This window comes from Oncorhynchus kisutch, linkage group LG17, assembly GCF_002021735.2.
Source record: "Oncorhynchus kisutch isolate 150728-3 linkage group LG17, Okis_V2, whole genome shotgun sequence".
Taxonomy (NCBI): Eukaryota; Metazoa; Chordata; class Actinopteri; order Salmoniformes; family Salmonidae; genus Oncorhynchus; species Oncorhynchus kisutch.
The window spans coordinates 56,366,970-56,384,870 of record NC_034190.2 but is presented as its reverse complement, the minus strand read 5'-3'; the positions used below and the strand labels follow the sequence as shown (position 1 = coordinate 56,384,870).

At 42.3% G+C, this 17,901-nt stretch overlaps 1 protein-coding gene across 1 annotated transcript in view; it reads left to right on the top strand.

Moving 5' to 3' along the window:
• LOC109908679 (forkhead box protein J3) overlaps positions 1-17,901 on the top strand; it is a 97,992-nt gene that overhangs the window by 37,323 nt on the left and 42,768 nt on the right. Inside the window, exons 2-3 of the mRNA XM_020507331.2 lie at positions 5,491-5,600; positions 5,969-6,415. Coding sequence (XP_020362920.1) covers positions 6,065-6,415 — 351 coding nt within the window. The 5' untranslated portion in view covers positions 5,491-5,600; positions 5,969-6,064. The remainder of the gene's footprint in view (positions 1-5,490; positions 5,601-5,968; positions 6,416-17,901) is intronic.

The following is a 17,901-nucleotide window of genomic DNA, read 5'->3' as shown; positions in this document are numbered from 1 at the left end:
TCTCCAACTGCTCTTAAATGCAAGTAAAACTAAATGCATGCTCTTCAACCGATCGCTACCCGTCTGCCCGTCTAGCATCACTACTCTGGACGGTTCTGACTTAGAATATGTGGACAACTACAAATACCTAGGTGTCTGGTTAGATTGTAAACTCTCCTTCCAGACTCACATTAAGCATCTCCAATCCAAAATGAAATCAAGAATCGGCTTCCTATTTCGCGACAAAGCCTCCTTCACTCATGCTGCCAAACATACCCTCGTAAAACTGACTATCCTACCGATCCTTGACTTCGGCGATGTCATTTACAAAATAGCCTCAGCAAATTGGAGGCAGTCTATCACAGTGCATCTGTTTTGTCACCAAAGCCCCATATACTACCCACCACTGTGACCTAAATACTCTCTTTTTGGCTGGTACTCGCTACATATTCATCGCCAAACCCACTGGCTCCAGTTCATCTATAAGTCTTTGCTAGGTAAAGTTATCTCAGCTCACTGGTCACCATAGCAACACTCACCCGTAGCACGCGCTCCAGCAGATATATTTCACTGGTCACCCCCAAAGCCAACACCTCCTTTGGCCACCTTTCCTTCCAGTTCTCTGCTGCCAATGACTGGAACGAATTGCAAAAATCACTGAAGTTGGAGACTTATATCTCCCTCACTAACTTTAAGCATGAGCTGTCAGAGCAGCTTACCAATCGCTGCAGCTGTACACAGCCCATCTGTTATTAGCCCATCCAACCAACTACCTACCTCATCCCCATATTTGTTTTTGTTTTTCTGCTCTTTTGCACACCAGTATTTCTACTTGCACATCCTCATCTGCACATCTATCACTCCAGTGTTAATTGCTAAATTGTAATTACTTTGCCACTATGGCGTATTTATTGCCTTACCTCCTTACTTAATTTGCACACTCTGTACACAGATTTTTCTATTGCGTTATTGATTGTGTTTGTTTATCCCATGTGTTACTCTGTTGTTTTTGTCGCATTGCTTTGCATTATCTTGGCCAGGTCGCATCTGTAAATGAGAACTTGTTCTCAACTGGCCTACCTGGTTAAATAAAGGTTAAATAAAACAACATTAAAAAAACAGCCGCTGGTTACAGTAAGAAGCTTCCTCTTGAGCGGACTGCTTGATGAAAACCAGGCAATATTCCGTTCCCCATGAAAGTAGACCTCTCTATTTACATCACATACACTATCAAGCATTTCACACATATTAATTAGATACTGACTGTTAGCACTTGGTGGTCTATAGCAACACCCCCCCCCCCCCCAAAAGAAAAGGCTTTAGATGTGCTAAGTGAACCTGCAACCACAACACTTCAATAACACTTGACATAAGATCTTCTCCAAGCATTACAGGGATATGGCTCTGAATACAGTTGAAGTCGGAAGATTACATACACTTATTACATACACTTCACGCATTTCTTGTGAACAATCTATAGTTTGGGCAAGTCCGTTAGGACATCTACTTTGTGCATGACACAAGTAGTTTTTCCAACAATTGTTTACAGAGAGATTATTTAACTTATAATTCACTGTATCACAATTCCAGTAGGTCAGAAGTTTATATACACTAAGTTGACTGGGCCTTTAAACAGCTTGGAAAATTCCAGAAAATTATTCATGGCTTTAGAAGCTTCTGATAGGCTAATTGACATCATTTAGTCAATTGGAGGTGTACCTGTGTATGTATTTCAAGGCCTACCTTCAAACTCAGTGCCTCTTTGCTTGACATCATGGGAAAATCAAAAGAAATCAGCCAAGACCTCAGAAAAACAATTGTAGACCTCCACAAGGCTGGTTCATCCTTGGGAGCAATTTCCAAATTCCTGAAGCTACCACGTTCATCTGTACAAACAATAGTACGCAAGTATAAACACCATGGGACCACGCAGCCGTCATACCGCTCAGGAAGGAGACACGTTCTGCCCCCTAGTGATGAATGTACTTTGGTGCAAAAAGTGCAAATCAATCCCAGAACAACAGCAAAGTACCTTGTGAAGATGCTGCAGGAAACCGGTACAAAAGTATCTATATCCACAGTAAAACGTGTCATATATCGACATAACCTGAAAGGCCGCTCGGCAATGAAGAATCCACTGCTCCAAAACCACCATAAAAAAGCCAAACTACGGTTTGCAACTGCACATGGGGACAAAGATCAGACTTTTTGGAGAAATGTCCTCTGGTCTGATGAAACAAAAAAAATAACTGTTTGGCCATAATGGCCATCGTTATGTTTGGAGGAAAAAGGGGTAGGCTTGCAAGCTGAAGAACACCATCCCAACCGTGAAGATCGGGGGTGGTCGCATCATGTTGTGGGGGTGCTTTGCTGCAGGAGGAACTGGTGCACTTCACAAAATAGATGTCATCATGAGAGGGAACATTTTGTAGATATATTGAAGCAACATCTCAAGACATCAGTCAGGAAGTTAAAGCTTGGTCACAATTGTGTGTTCCAAATGGACAATGACCCCAGCATACTTCCAATGTTGTGGAAGAATGGCTTAAGGACAACAAAGTCAAGGTATTGGAGAGGCCATCACAAAGCCCTCAATCCTATAGACAATTTGTGGGCAGAACTGAAAAAGCGTGTGCGAGCAAGGAGGCCGACAAACCTGACTCAGTTACACCAGCTCTGTCAGGACGAATGAGCCAAAATTCACCCAACTTATTGTGGAAAGCTTGTGGAAGGCTACCTGAAACGTTAAACAATTTAAAGGCAATGCTACCAAATTCTAATTGAGTGTACTTAAACTTCTGACCCACTGGGATTGTGATGAAGGAAATAAAAGCTAAAATAAATCATTCTCTCTACTATTATTCAGACATTTCACATTCTTAAAATAAAGTGGTGATCCTAACTGACCTACTAATACAGAAAATTATTACCAGGATTAAATGTCAGGAATTGTATTTACATGTATTTGGCTAAGGTGTATGTACACTTCCAACTTCAACTGTATAGGCTTCTAGACTGGCAATCATTTGTGTATCTTTTCAAAGGGGGTCTTTAGATGTGAGTCCTGTGATTATAGCCGTGTGAATTTATTTAATTTTTGCTGAGAATTTGTTGTCGAAGGCGGGCGGCAAAACTATTTTTTTGCCCGCGCTACAGTCGGCTATAACAGTCAGCTAATACAAGGCTGGTAAATACCCAGGGCACTACTTTTGTGAGAACATGTTTCTTTTGTTCAGATTTTTCAGGGGGTGCTTCAGCACCCTCAGCACCCCTACTTCCTGTGGCTATGCTTGTGATTGTATTGGTGTCGTTGCTGTCACCACACTATTATGCATTTGAAAGGTTTCTTACTTACAGCCCAGCTGCAAGGAGAACGAGAGAATCCCTCTGATGTGAAATTCATTGGAGGCTGTTATTCGATATTTGACATTAAATATTAATGTGTTTTATTAGATGTTTGTTTACATTTTAGTCATTTTAGCAGACGCTCATATCCAGAGCGACTTACAGGCGCAATTAGGGTTAAGTGCCTTGCTCATGGGGACATGGACAGATTTTTCATGTTGTCGGCTCAGGGATTCAAACCAGCGCCCTTTCAGTTACTGGCACAGTGCTCTTAACCGCTTGTCTACCCACCTGATTGCCCCTTTAATGAATCCATTTGCAGACTTGGCATAAGCCCCTTCTATCCAAGGTATCAGGGTTCCCAAAAGTCTTCCTGTTTTTGCCTATAATTACTATGTGTCAAGTAACTCTCATGACAGGCAATTATTCTATGGATGGCTGTGGTACAAGTTGAGGTTACATTCAGATATTTGATTTAGGAGCTTGCTTCATCATGGCTGAGCCGTGGTTACAGAAGCTAAATACCTCAGTGATGGTATTAACACACAACCACAAATCAGAGACTAGCTCTGAACCCTGTGTACCAATTGAGCCTGTGCTACGGAACTCAATGCTTCAAAATAGCTAGCCTATTTAACTGTTTTACTCTGGAAAGCTCAGTAAGGCGTGCCTCTGCAGACTTGAAGGAAAACAAATGAACTGTAACGGCACACTTGCTTCAGATACAATAGGCAGAGCGCTTCCAGGTATATGGGTTAGGGCAGTCACTGTGGGACTCGTTGACTGGGTAATCACTGTCTTTGGGTGTTCGGTCCCCTTTTTCCCAGAAGCAGTGTCATGCCCCCTCTCTGTTCTAGCGTATTACTCATCCTAGCGCCTCGCTATGCTAACGCTATGCCATCACAACAGTCAAGCCCACGCTCTAAACTGCAACAACAACAGCAGCAGCAGCAGCAGCACAGCAGGTCGGGGCTTGTGGCAGCCTGATTTGCAGCTAAAGCCTACGCTTAATGAGGGAAAAATAATAACTTGTGTTGTTTTTTTCCCTTCCCCATCCCCCTGCAGCAGAAAGGTGGACTAATTAAGATGGCTTCCTGGGATTGGGGGTCTGGCTCTGCTTTCTCTCACAGTGCCACTGTCAAGGGCCTTCAGGAAGAGACGGGGGTGGCGGTACAAAAGCTCACCCAGCATTTTCTCAGCATGTTTGGCTAGATGAATATGCGTTAAACATTTTAGTTTTTTCAACTTGTAATTAAACTGGTTTGCGGGCAGAGTATTGTCTTAGTTTTCCTCTCTTGTATGTTGCTCTCGAGGGGGATCTGCAGAAACCGAGAGTTTTGTATTCCTGGTAGACTGCCTTAGAAGTTTCAGGAAATGATACTGTGTGTGTGTGTGTGTGTGTGTGTGTGTGTGTGTGTGTGTGTGTGTGATTGCGTGGGCTGGTGTGTTTGTCTCTGTTTAAGGACACTTGAAGGTTGAATGGGCTCAGAGATGTACAGGTATCCTTTGGAGGCTTAGCTCTACTACTGACCAGGTTTTAGCCTGGAAATTGTATTTTCAGGGTTTGAGCAGGTCCACACTGAAATGATCCTATACTCTGAAATAGATATTTTAGATTTTATTAATATATGAAGTGTTATTTGTGTACAGCAACATTTAGCCCTGTTTGTGTTCTTCTACATACCTTTGCGGATTATGGTACTGTGTGGATCTGAGTCTTATAGAAATAGCTGAAAACAAATTAAAAGTAGAGCCTTCTCTTCTGAAGCACTGTGGTTGTCTGTGGCAGAAGCTCTACTACCTTCAGGTCTGAAACTGAGAGGTGGGCCTGGACTTGACAGCAGAGTGGGGCACGTCGACAGAGAACAGTGGAGATTCTGGGTTTTCGGGTTCCTCTGGGGAGTTGGAATTCCTCCCGTGCTGTTCCCCCATTTGGCAGGCAGTTGTGAAAAAAATTCCCAAGCTTTTAGTCACTACGCAGATCGAGTTGCCGTTTCTACTTTATTGGAGGGAGAATGACAGAAGCAAGCCATATAGACAGAACTCCGACAGTGTTGCTGTTGTGGTGGGTGGCTTTGCGATAGTCTTTTTTGTTGTTGTCACTAATGAGTGTTGTCAGCCAGGACTTGACAAACTCCCCTTTTGTGTGTGCTTTCTGTGTTACAGCCTCAATGAGGAGCGTATGAACATGCACCATAGAAGGACTACTCTACCTTTCGGTTCAGTACATTCCACAGATGCTTGGGCCAGAGAAGAGATGTAAAGAAACTAAAACAGTAAGAATTTGGTCAAATTAACTCAAATTACTTTGTTTGCGGATGCCTTTGTTTCTTTATGGTTAAATGTACAGCTTTAAGTGAAGTTGAAACTTAGAGGAAACACTTTCTATGTCAAATATATGTTTGATATTGAGGGAGGCTATGACAGACACAGTATTTGCTGTTCTGAAATCTGGACCATTTCATGAAAAGAATCAAGAGCACCAAATCCCTCTCCTGACCATATCTGATCACACACCTACACTATCATCTCCTGACACTTCTATTCATCCGTAGTCCAGTCAGCTGCAGTGCATACCTTTTCATATTTGTTCATTTCTTCCTAGTTTTTCTGTTGTTGAGCAAACACACTACTTTTCTTCTAGAATTCAGCCGGTGTAGCTGTGCAACAGCAATCCAGTGAGCGAAAGGAGAGCATCTCCCCACCCTGCCCCTGAGTCCCCCAACCCCTCACCACCATCATGACCTCTGAACTAGGGAGCAGCCTGACCTCCATGGACTGGCTTCCCCAGCTTACCATGCGGGCGGCCATCCAGAAGTCCAATGCCGGGCACCAACACCACACTCACGGGTACCCCCACGGACATCATGGCCACGGGCTGGGAAAGAAGAATGCCCCACTGGACCAGGGAAACATGCTGGACCAGGAGGAGGTGGCCCAGCATAGGGATGGCAAACCACCCTACAGCTACGCCAGCCTTATCACCTTCGCTATTAACGGCTCGCCGCACAAGAGGATGACCCTCAGCGAGATCTACCAGTGGATCTGTGACAACTTCCCCTACTACCGGGAGGCAGGCAGTGGCTGGAAGGTAGGAGGTGGATATGGAAGAATGGCATTTGGTGTGTATTAACGGGATGGTTCACTTCAGATTCAGTTTGTTATTCTAATGGAATTAGGTGGTGCTCATCTTTCCTATTAGTTTGGGATTGAGGTCTGCATATTTTTCTGACTGCATGATGTGGGATCTATGTAACCCACTTTTGAGGGATACGAATGTCTGATTAACTTAGATTTTTGGTAAACTATCCCATCGGGTACGTTTATACCTGTTGCAGTAACGGGTCTTGTTGTGAGGACAGGATCTTACAAGTTCAGTTAGCAGACTTGGTCTGACATAGTCCACCGTTTATCACCTTCTAAATTCAGTATAATGTATATTATAATCTGGGTAGTTTGGGTCCTAGATGCTGATTGGCTGAAAGGTGTGGAATATCAGACAATATTACACGAGCATGACAAAAAATGAATGTTATACTGTTCTAATTCCTTTGTTAACCAGTTTATAATAGCACCTCTGGGGTTTCTGGTATATGGCCAATATACAGTACCACGGCTAAGGGCTGTATCCAGGCACTCTGCATTTTGTCGTGCATAAGAACAGCCCTAGGCCATATACCATAAATCCTCGGGCCTTACTGCTTAAATAGAGATTTCAATGTGATAAAAAAATACATGGATTAAGTCTGAACCAGTTTTGACATTTTGTTTGATTCACATTTAATTGCTGCGCTGGTCTTGACTTTACAACTTGTCTCGGATGTATGAGGAAATATTACTGGTGATGGTCAGTCATTGCGACAATTGTCAGATCCAACAGCAGAATGTGGAAAAGCTTTGTGGAGGAGTACAGCAGTGAGTGACCGAGTGCATGTTCCATTCAGGTTTCATTAACAAATCTTTAATGGTGCAATCTGCGATTTGTACATTAATTAAAAATGTTTTTACTTTAAATGTATTATATATAGATTGCAGCTTTAATTTAAATGGCATTGTATGAATCTAGGCAATATGACATGCTTCTTTTACTTGAGTGGTGAGTGGAATCATCTGGAATCTTTTGGTTTAGTCTAGGGAATACCTTCCATTATTAATCACATGACAGAGGCTGTGCTTTTTCTGAGGAGGCTGCCTGGCTACAATGTCCCAAGTAGATGTGTCCCAAATGGCACCCTATTCCCTACCGGCCCTGGTCAGAAGTAGCACACCATATAGGGCATAGGATGGCATTTGGAACGAATCCGCAACAATCTCCATTTAATCTATTTTTTTCTCAGTGAGTGAAAATATCTTCCCTCTCCGTGCTCCGTTCACAAACCTATGTTTATTCTCAGGATTTAATCTTCCTGAGCTAAATTGCATGCCAGCAGCTCAAAATGGTTTGCGATAAAAGTCTGTTTGTTTTGGTAGGGTTCCAAGCTTGTTGGCATGGTCATGAGATATGTTCTGTAGATTTCTTCTTTCATTTGCTCACAGAAAACCAAGAAAAATAGATTTTCTAGACCTTTCAGGCATTGTGATTAGTTTTTTTCTTGAATTGTCAATGGTTTCTCTCTGTTCAGGCGGTTACCCCGTCATATGGGCAATATAACTCAGTCTTAAATAGGATAGGCATAATGTCCTCATTAATACGTGTAGTACTGCAGATGTTTAAGATCTGTAAGCTTTCTCTGATGTGCTTATAAGTATTTATTTAAGTACCAAGAGTGGTATGTCTTCCACACAACAGTAATAAGTAGGGTTGACCCCAAATATTCTATTCTATTCCTATTCTATGAGAAATAACTGAGTTTTGGTGCAGATACAGTGACGAATGCTAGCTAACGTTAGCAACCATAGCTACTTAGCTGACATTTGTAAATTGTGGATTTGAATGATACCGTATTTGTTTTTAAATGGCAAATCTGATTCAAACCTCAAAATTGGGATTCAGGGACAGCCCTAGTATTAGGGACGTTAATACAGACATCAGTACTAAACTGAATCTATTGATCAAATGTCATGTGACAAATACAATTCGATTTTTTAAATTGAATTTTAGTTAGAAAAACACTTTCAGTACATTGGCCCTCTTGGGTATTATAATTGTCCTTGCATTGACAAGCTAGATGAATCACAGGTGTACTTACATGTGTAAAAAGGCTACCCATATTTCCACCCTAAACGTAAGAACCATCCTGAGGATTTAGCCTTTAATTTCCTCAAGACCAAACCAGACATCCTAGGAATACTCCAGATGAGGAGATGCACAGAATAATCTGGCACGAGGACTGTTGAGGACTAATAGGCCCACTGCATACATGGCTCAGCCTCAAGCTGTAAACATTTAATCCCGGATGTACCTGGCCCAGTGCAGAGATGTTGTGGTTGAAACGGTGATCTGCATCAAAGGGAACGTGAACGAATTCATTACAGTCAAGGTGATTACTGTCAGCTGCAAACAGTGGGAGAAAGACATGGAGCCCAAGCAGTGTCTGGATTCCTTGATTTGGAGAATATACTGTTGATGCTCAAGTAAAATAGCCTGTACAACACACACGCACACTCACACAGACACTTACGCGCACACACACTGTCCACACACACAGTACACACACACAGTACACACACACAGTACACACACACACACACACAGTGAGTGTGTGTGTGAGTAAGAGAGACTCCCACTCAGGTAGGCATACGTGTGCAGTCTACAGATTACAGTAGGGCTGCTCAGCCAGAGGAGATGGGTAGTGGTGAGTTTACTACCCAGCACACGCACGCGTCTGCTCTGTATGATAATGTGGATGCACAGGCAGCAGAGAGGCCAGGTTGAAACCAGGCCAACGCTAACTCCTCTCCCATTTTGAACACAAGCGCATTAGCCACAGATGATACACTGAGTGTAATCAGATAACTCGTCAAGGTCATAACACGTCCACATGGTATGAGGGAGCAGGACATGGGATGCATCCCAAATGGCACCCTATTCTCTTTATAGTGCACTACGTTTGACGGGGGCCGACGTAAACCTCTCACTCTCTTTGGTCGATAACAGCATTTCTCATATACATAGGGCTCTGGTTTAAAGTGGTGTTCTACAAAAGGAAAAGAGAATTTCTAGTTAGTTCCGAACAGGACAGGATTCCTTATTGATGTCACTTGTTAAATCCACTTCAATCAGTGTCGATGAAGGGGAGGAGACAGGTTAAATAAGTATTTTTAAGTCTTGAGACAATTGAGACATGGATTGTGTGCGTGTGCCATTCAGAGGGTGAATGGGCAAGACAAAAGGTTTTAAGTGCCTATAAACAGGGTATGGTAGTAGGTGCCAGGTGCATCGCTTTGAGTGTGTCAAGAACTGCAACACTGCTGGGTTTTTCACACTCAACAGTTTCCCATGTGTATGAAGAATGGTCCGCCACTCAAAGAACATCCAGCCAACGGCAGGCCAGTGGTCAAAATGGGTCATTGATGAAAAAGGACAAAGAGGCTGACACATTGTGCAGAGCAAGTTAGTCAACTGACAGTTCAGTAGAATATTGCTGCCCAAAGACCCATAAAAGAATGCACAACTCGTTGTACCTTGACTCGAATGGAAACCAACTTAAGTTCCACTTCTTTCAGCAAAAAACAAGGAACTGCAGTTGCAGTGGGCTAAGGAATGAAAACACTGGACACTGGAGAATTGGAAAAACATTGCCTGGTCTGATGAGGCAGTTCTGAGGGCAAAAGGGGTGTAGCTCAGTATTAGGAAGGTGTTCCGCATGTTTTGTAAACTCAGTGTAGTTTAGTTAAGAAAAAATAAGAAGAAGAAAATAAATGCTAATTTCCCCCCTTCCGTCAACTCACTCTCATGCCTCGATCCAGTTGTAGCCAGTCACTACTTTAACTTATATGCACACGGAGACCCACCATTACACATGCCCATATGCATGAGTTCATCCAACTCTGGGTAAGAGGAAGGGCTGCCTTCATTGCCCAAATCTCGTAATGTGGTTGATATTAGCTGTGTGTGCAGGCAATGGTCTCGTGAGTGCTGAGCAGCAGCCAAACGAAGCAGTTGCTATGGCTACTCACAACCCAAGCGGGAGACAGACGATTTCCACTAGATGGCACAGCCACAAAGTCTAAATTGCCTGTATTGTAAAAATGCATGAACACTAAAAATGACATTTTAGGTTAGAGTTAGGCAGTGTGATTAAGGTTAGGTGGGGTTTATGACTTTGTGACTGTGGTAACTAGTGATGACAGGGACAAACAAACAGCAGTTAATGGAGGAAGTTATTTCTGATTTCCGCTTGTAAAAATGGGTACCGAGGGATTTTTATCGGGGTGGGACAGGAACATTTCCGGGGTTATAGAACTGTTGCGGGATCAGGACTGTACAGGGATTATTATTATTATTTTTTACAAGACAAGATGGGACAGGAGTATATTTTCACTCCCGTGTCAACCTCTAATTTGACATCCCAACTGCTATTCTGATACCAGCTGTTATGGAAAGGGGTGCTCTGCTTTATAAGCAGTAGGCCTAATATAAATGTGTGTTTTATGTCACATTGAGCTATGAAATAATGTGTTTTACATGCATACCTACATATGTACTGTGTTTTATAGAGCTTTTATAGACTTTTGGAACTGTGGCTTTGATTCATAAACTGTTGTCTGGTATTTTCTGTTTGAAACCTTTTGTGATGTGCACATATACTCATCAGTTGAAAAGTATATGATCGATGTTGCATCCTGGTAGAAAACCGAGAAATCGGATTTGACTATGCAATGTTTCAATCCGTGTTCTTTTATTTTTTCTATTTGTTTCTATTCAGTTGTCATTAGGTGGCATCATATGAACTGGACTTGTAGCTCCCGTGCAGAATGCCTCATATTCCTTCTAGATAACATATTGGGGCGCAGTCTTCGCCACCCGATTTCTCTCGTGTTTTTTCTCTCAACCCCGTCCTCCTTTGGATTCCATAGTGCCTGGCTCTACTTTCTCATGCCCTGTACTCTGCCCTTGCAGCCCTTTCACATCGCCGTGTCCTTCCACCCCACACAGCCTAGGCCCTCTTCACGAGAACACGTAATCAGTGCCAGTGGAATTCACCACAGGCATTTCCTCTCTTCTCACTAGTCAATATTAGTGTTTCTCTTACCATTATTATCAGCGGGCATGAAACCCTGTTGAAGGGACAAGGCTGAAAACGAAAATGCTTCCAATACTAACCTTAAGTTGGAATTGAAACTGTAACAACACAAGTTTGCCTATCCTTATGTAAATCTAGATGTAATGCTGCTGTGACCGCCCTTGTGGTCCTGCTACCAGTCCTGCTGCCTGCCCTTACAGCCAGATAATCCAGATAATTGGCTCTGAATTAGCGCCCCTAATGTGACAGTGCAAAAGGCTGCTCTGTGATGGCCTTTGGCCTTTCAATGTCACACCCAATGCTATAAAATGAGCAAGGCTCATGGATTTTTTTTTCAGGATTTTATTTTTCAACGGTTGGTCTTAGAATAATGAGGATGAATGCATCAGTGATTTTTGCGCTCATGGGACTACTTTTTGGGTCAGGACAGTACAGTAAAAACGTTGTCGTTGATTGATCTTGTGTGTGTGTGTGTGTGACGGAGTGTCTAAAATGCATATATATATATATATATATATATATATATATATATATATATATATATATATATATATATATATATATATATATATATATATATATATATATATATATATATATATATATATATATATATATATATATAATATGCATATTTATATATATGCATATTATATATATATATATATATATATATATATATATATATAATATGCATATTTATATATATGCATATTATATATAATATGCATATATATAAATATAGTCTATATGGATATTTTATTGTGTTTTTCTCTTTCGTCTTGTTTACTCTCTGTTGCCTGGCAACGCAGACATAGCTGTAGCCTCTTGCATGCATCCCAGCATCCCCTGTTAACATGTTACGCATGTCCTGTCTGCCAGCCAGATGTGTGTCTCCACGCACCTGTTCCTTAGGCTCCACTGTCAACCTTTCTTGGCTATTACAGACTACTACACATGGTCTCCTGTATAGTAGAAACATTTGCACACATTATTAGAACTCAGATAAGATTTTTATTTGAAACATTTTTGTTTTATTGTGGATGAGGATGAATTTGTGTTGGCTGCTGATTTACATATGTTACGTTTATGTGCTTGACAGACATGCAGCACAACGTATTATCATTGCGGCTGTTATGACCACCGTAACTCTTGTTGAACAGCGGCCTTAAAAGCACTGTTTGTTAAGTCAGCTCCTCTGTGCCCAGATTTCATTCCCAAATATTTCATACTAATCAGTATTATCAGTCTGTATTTATGTTGTAATTAAATGTGTGAGGTATTTCCCTGGTTCTATTCACAGGAGGATAGGCATACGTCCAATGTCATATTTCCTTCATTATTCACCTAGGGTTGTTATTCTCTGATCTGTCTAATAATAGGGGTGGTGTTGATTTCAAAAGGGTCTGGAATGCAACAATTACAAGGCTGCATCTGGGATTTGGCATAGTTGATAGAGTATGCAGTATGTCATACCTGTGCAATGTTAACGACCCTCTGCATTGCAAGGTGAATAAGGGTTTTTAATGTAATTATATTGCATTAAATGTAATATTATTCCGATGACAGTGGCATCAGTAAGTTGGGTCCTCATTTTGTTAGGAGGTAGGGAGGATATGTTTGTCTGGATGTGACGTTAGGGTGTTGAAATACTCGATGCAGCACAGAGGAGTTTATGCAGTAGGATCTGATTCATTAAAACATGTATGTACAACCACTGGTAGGTGAGACGACTGGATAGACAAATTCACTTGGGAAAAGAGACAAGGAGTTAATGAAAATATACTATTTAGGCATTCCATATTTAGGGCCCAATAAAATCTGTTGTATTTTTTGACCAATTCTGTATTTTCTTTCTTTAAAAATTCAGTTTACTCCATTTAGTTTTTCCAGGTTTCAGATACTTCCCAGTAGTACAGGATTTCGCTCTCAAAATTACACTTTAAAAAAAAATTGAAGAACAACTACATTTGATGTGCACAGTCCACAACCATTGCCTAAACCACATCAGGAGACCACTTTTGAGGTCTAGGAATTTTGGGGGAAATGTTTGGGTGTAGATAACCTTTAATTCAAGTGTGTACCAGCAAGAGACTTTAAGTAGAACACAGGTGCTTTGCTTAACAAATCCCCACTGGATTGATGCAAATTATAATATCATTCTGACAGGTAGAGAGACTACTTTTGTAGTTAACATTTAATTGAGGAGTTTTTGGGAAAGCCTTTCCATCTACCAGAAAATGGTTGTCATTCGCATCATTGCTAACGACTACACAAAGTGGTAGACAAACGCTGTGTCATTGCCTCTTGAGAAAGTTGAAGGAAAATACAAATCACTTAAGCATTTTGTCTTATCATATCTTAAGAAGATGTTATACATGTTCTAATAAGTTCACTGTCCTTAACGTCTTTGTATTTTCTTTAAAGAACACCTGGAAAATTATGTTTTTGGGTTGGCTAAAACTATGATTTGGTCAAACAGTAAATTCCTGCAATCAAACTAGTGTTTGCTCTGCCACTGTTTTGCTGTCCCTGTACCTGTTTCGCTGCCCCCGTACCTGTTTCGCTGCCCCCGTACCTGTTTCGCTGCCCCCGTACCTGTTTCGCTGCCCCCGTACCTGTTTCGCTGCCCCTGTACCTGTTTCGCTGCCCCTGCCTCGCTGCCCCTGTACCGGTTTCGCTGCCCCTGTACCTGTTTCGCTGTCCCTGTACCTGTTTCGCTGTCCCCGTACCTGTTTCGCTGTCCCCGTACCTGTTTCGCTGCCCCCGTACCTGTTTCGCTGCCCCCGTACCTGTTTCGCTGCCCCTGTACTTGTTTCGAGCTTTGATGAGGGAGCCTTGATGAGGGAACACAAAAAATGTGTTCTGATTGGCAGCATTTCAAAATGCAATAGCAGGAAAACTGTTGTTACAGTTAAAGAGCGGCGGGCCTCAGCTCTCTGTACGTACTTAGTAAATCAAGTATAGTTGAAACCAGTGTTAAAAACAATTGGGTTGAATTGACTCTACTGGGAGTTATCTTAACGCTCGAGAGTGATATGCTCCCTCAAGTCAGTGTTGATAACTGGAGTTCATTGGGATGGAGGACGTTTAACTCCATTAAAAGTAACCAGAGACAGGGAGTTAAATCTATAGAGTTATCCACAGATGTGGGAGGAGCTTCATTATTATATTTCCCTGCATGCTCCTTTGCAGGCAGATTTTTTATTTTTTTTTCAATGTCTGTGTTTTTGCATTAACATTGATTGGTTTTGATCTTATGCTACACAAAAATAGGAAACTTAGATTTTTCTATAGTAATCCAGTCTGTAAATAGTTGGATTTATAGCAACCATTAGGGTCGCCATGGCCTACCACTGGCCCCTTTCCCTATTCAATTTCTAGTTTCTACTATCTTGGAAAAACCAACGTTGGGATCAATTTCCTACAAATCCAAGTCAGGTTAATCCTGCAGATACGTTCAAATTAAACCAACAAACTGAAAGATTTCCACAGAAAAACGGCACATGCTTTGCTGCACTATAGTGTCTGTTTTGTCTGTATATAGATGTATGCAGCGTGCGCACGGATCCTCGCCAGGTCCCCAGGGACACTGGCAGCTCTGGCAGCTCAGTCTCCTGAAATCTCTTTGTGCCCATCACTCACACAGTGGGCTCCAGTTACAGCAGACTTCCCATTCTGCACTAAGAGGGTGGGGTGGTGCTCCATCAAATGGAATGATAATGTATTTGGTTGCATTTGAAGCAGTGAGTCGTATTCAACCCCCTCCTCATACAGGATGTGTCGATCACTGTCTCTGCTTAGACCTGTAGTTAAGGTGTCCCGGTGTTGTCTCTAGATCCCGTGAGATATTTAGATGTGACAATGCATCTCCCCGTCCCCAGACTCCCTACCCTTCTCTCTTCCAACACTATCCTTATCTCTCTGCCTGTGTCCTCATCCTCTCTCGTAACCATTTGTTTACCATCTCTCTCGCTCTCTCTTTGTTTCTCTCGCTCTGTTTCTCTCAATCTCACTCTGTTTCATCCTCTCGCTCTCTCGCCCTGTGACAGTGTTGCAGCGACCCCTAGGAGCCCCAGGACAAACATGCTGAAACTCCAGGAGAGTTAGTGGAACAACAAACACTCCTCAGTATTGCTTCTGACTAGGGCCGTCTGTGTGAGAGCCCAGCAGTTCCCTATACTGTACACACCCTATCACACCACCCCCAGTCCCCTCTTTCTCAGCAGACCTCACCTTCTGACCTCAAGTAATTTCTGTTGCACCCATAGCTTTAACATTATCCACACATGTTACTCTGGCATATATCTACTTCAACATTAACCATTACGCTGTCCCATATCTTCCTCAACATCCTTATGTCTTACCCTGTCCTATATCTTCCTCAACATGATCCATATGTCTTACCCTGTCCTAGATCTTCCTCAACATGATCCATATGTCTTACCCTGTCCTAGATCTTCCTCAACATGATCCATGTGTCTTACCCTGTCCTAGATCTTCCTCAACATTATCCACGTGTCTTACCCTGTCCTAGATCTTCCTCAACATTATCCATGTGTCTTACTCTGTCCTATATCTTCCTCAACATTATCTATATTTCTTACCCTGTCCCATATCTTCCTCAACATTATCCATATGTCTTACCCTGTCCTATATCTTCCTCAACATTAACCACCATCTCACTGACTATTTCAGTCTGACCTTTATCCCCTGTATTTGCTAGGCTACATCTCCCTATAATCTCACTATCTCATCTAGACCCTTTATCTTCACCATAGCCAACACATCACACTCTCTGACCTATATATCCAGTGCTCATACTCATGTTAAACGCTCTCCATCCCCAACAGCACTCTCACAGATTGCACTCTGAGCTAATATCTCCAGCACGGTTATGTCACCTTCCGGCCTATATCCTCTAGTGATCTGAACACACAACCTCTATCTCTCTCATTCTCTTTTTCTATGCATTTCTGAAACCCCAGATTTTGGCTCATGTCATGCTTATTCAGCGTAAGCCTGTGCGATATTACTAAAGCAGAGCGCTTACTAATAATAGCCACAATGATTATATAAAAATGCCTGCCTCCTTAAGGCAACGTAAACCGTCTAATTTCAAATCCCCCAAATCGTCTAAGAACAAGGAAGTAGGAAGTCAAATTTGACAACCTCCTTTCCACCGTATGCCGCCTTCCAATGAGATTAATTTAGCGCTGGGCAGCAGTAAAGCCCCAGCTGTGCCCAATAAGCTTGTTAATCATCCAACGCCATCAAACAAGTGGGCGGACGCGGGAGCGAATCGCATTAGCTCCGTTCACGTCGCAACCACTCAGTGCATTATTGTCAATGCCATCGCATCGAGCTATGACAAATTCAGCCCATTCAGTGAGAAAGGCACTATCTCTCGCCGTGGTAACGGCTCTCCGTTGGTTTATGGCCATATACAGCTGGCAGGGCTTACTATAGTAACTGGTAAAGAGTCGTCATTGTGGAGCGATGTTCTCAGTCTTCAGCCGTCTACATCTCTCTTCTGGGGGACCCATGGTAGCACCACTGGGAGTACTAGACAAAGACGTGGTCTTGTGAGTGAGAGGCCTGGTGGTTTTTATACAGGGATATCTGCCTCTCTCTGTGTGTGTGTGTGTGTGTGTGTGTGTGTGTGGCATCTGCCTGCAACTGTTCTGTGTTTTGGTTTATGGTTTGACCTCTTTGAAAAAATAGTGCAGCAGGATGCCATGGGCATAAATTAATTATTCATGTATTTGTCAGGTAATGACTCTTTGCATTAGCTTGCTGTATTTTCCTCTGCCATATTCTGACCATGGGCTATGAGATAGATTGAAAAGTAGGAGAGAGGATGGAGAGGGTGAGGAGCAAATGAAGAGATCCTTTTGAAGAAAGGGATATTGAGAGAAGGGTATGGATAGAGAGAGAAAAGGGGATAGAGAGGGGGGAAAGGGATAGATAGTAAGGGATAGAGAGAGAGAGGGATAGAGAAATGGAGAGAGGAGGACTCTCTTCTCCGCTCCCCAGTGGTATTAATTAGGAGCTCCAGATGAGTGGAGGAGCCCTGAGGGGGAACACAGTTCATGTCAGGCCAGGTGTACTGGAGCTTTACTGTATAGTATAGGTAGAGGAGCTACAGTCAGACAGACTGATAGAGGCTCTTATCTCAATGGATTTCCACTATACAATTACTTAGGGCTGCTAGCCATGGAATTACTTTTGTTTAAGACTGCTAAATCACAAATGTCTCCATTGCATAATTAACCACCTAATACAGTTCTGGATAGTTTTTTCCAGACCCAGATTAAGCCGAGTCTTCGACTTAAATGCAGTTTTAAATGGAGGCATACTCTGCATCCGTCAAACCGGCCATTCAACTTTT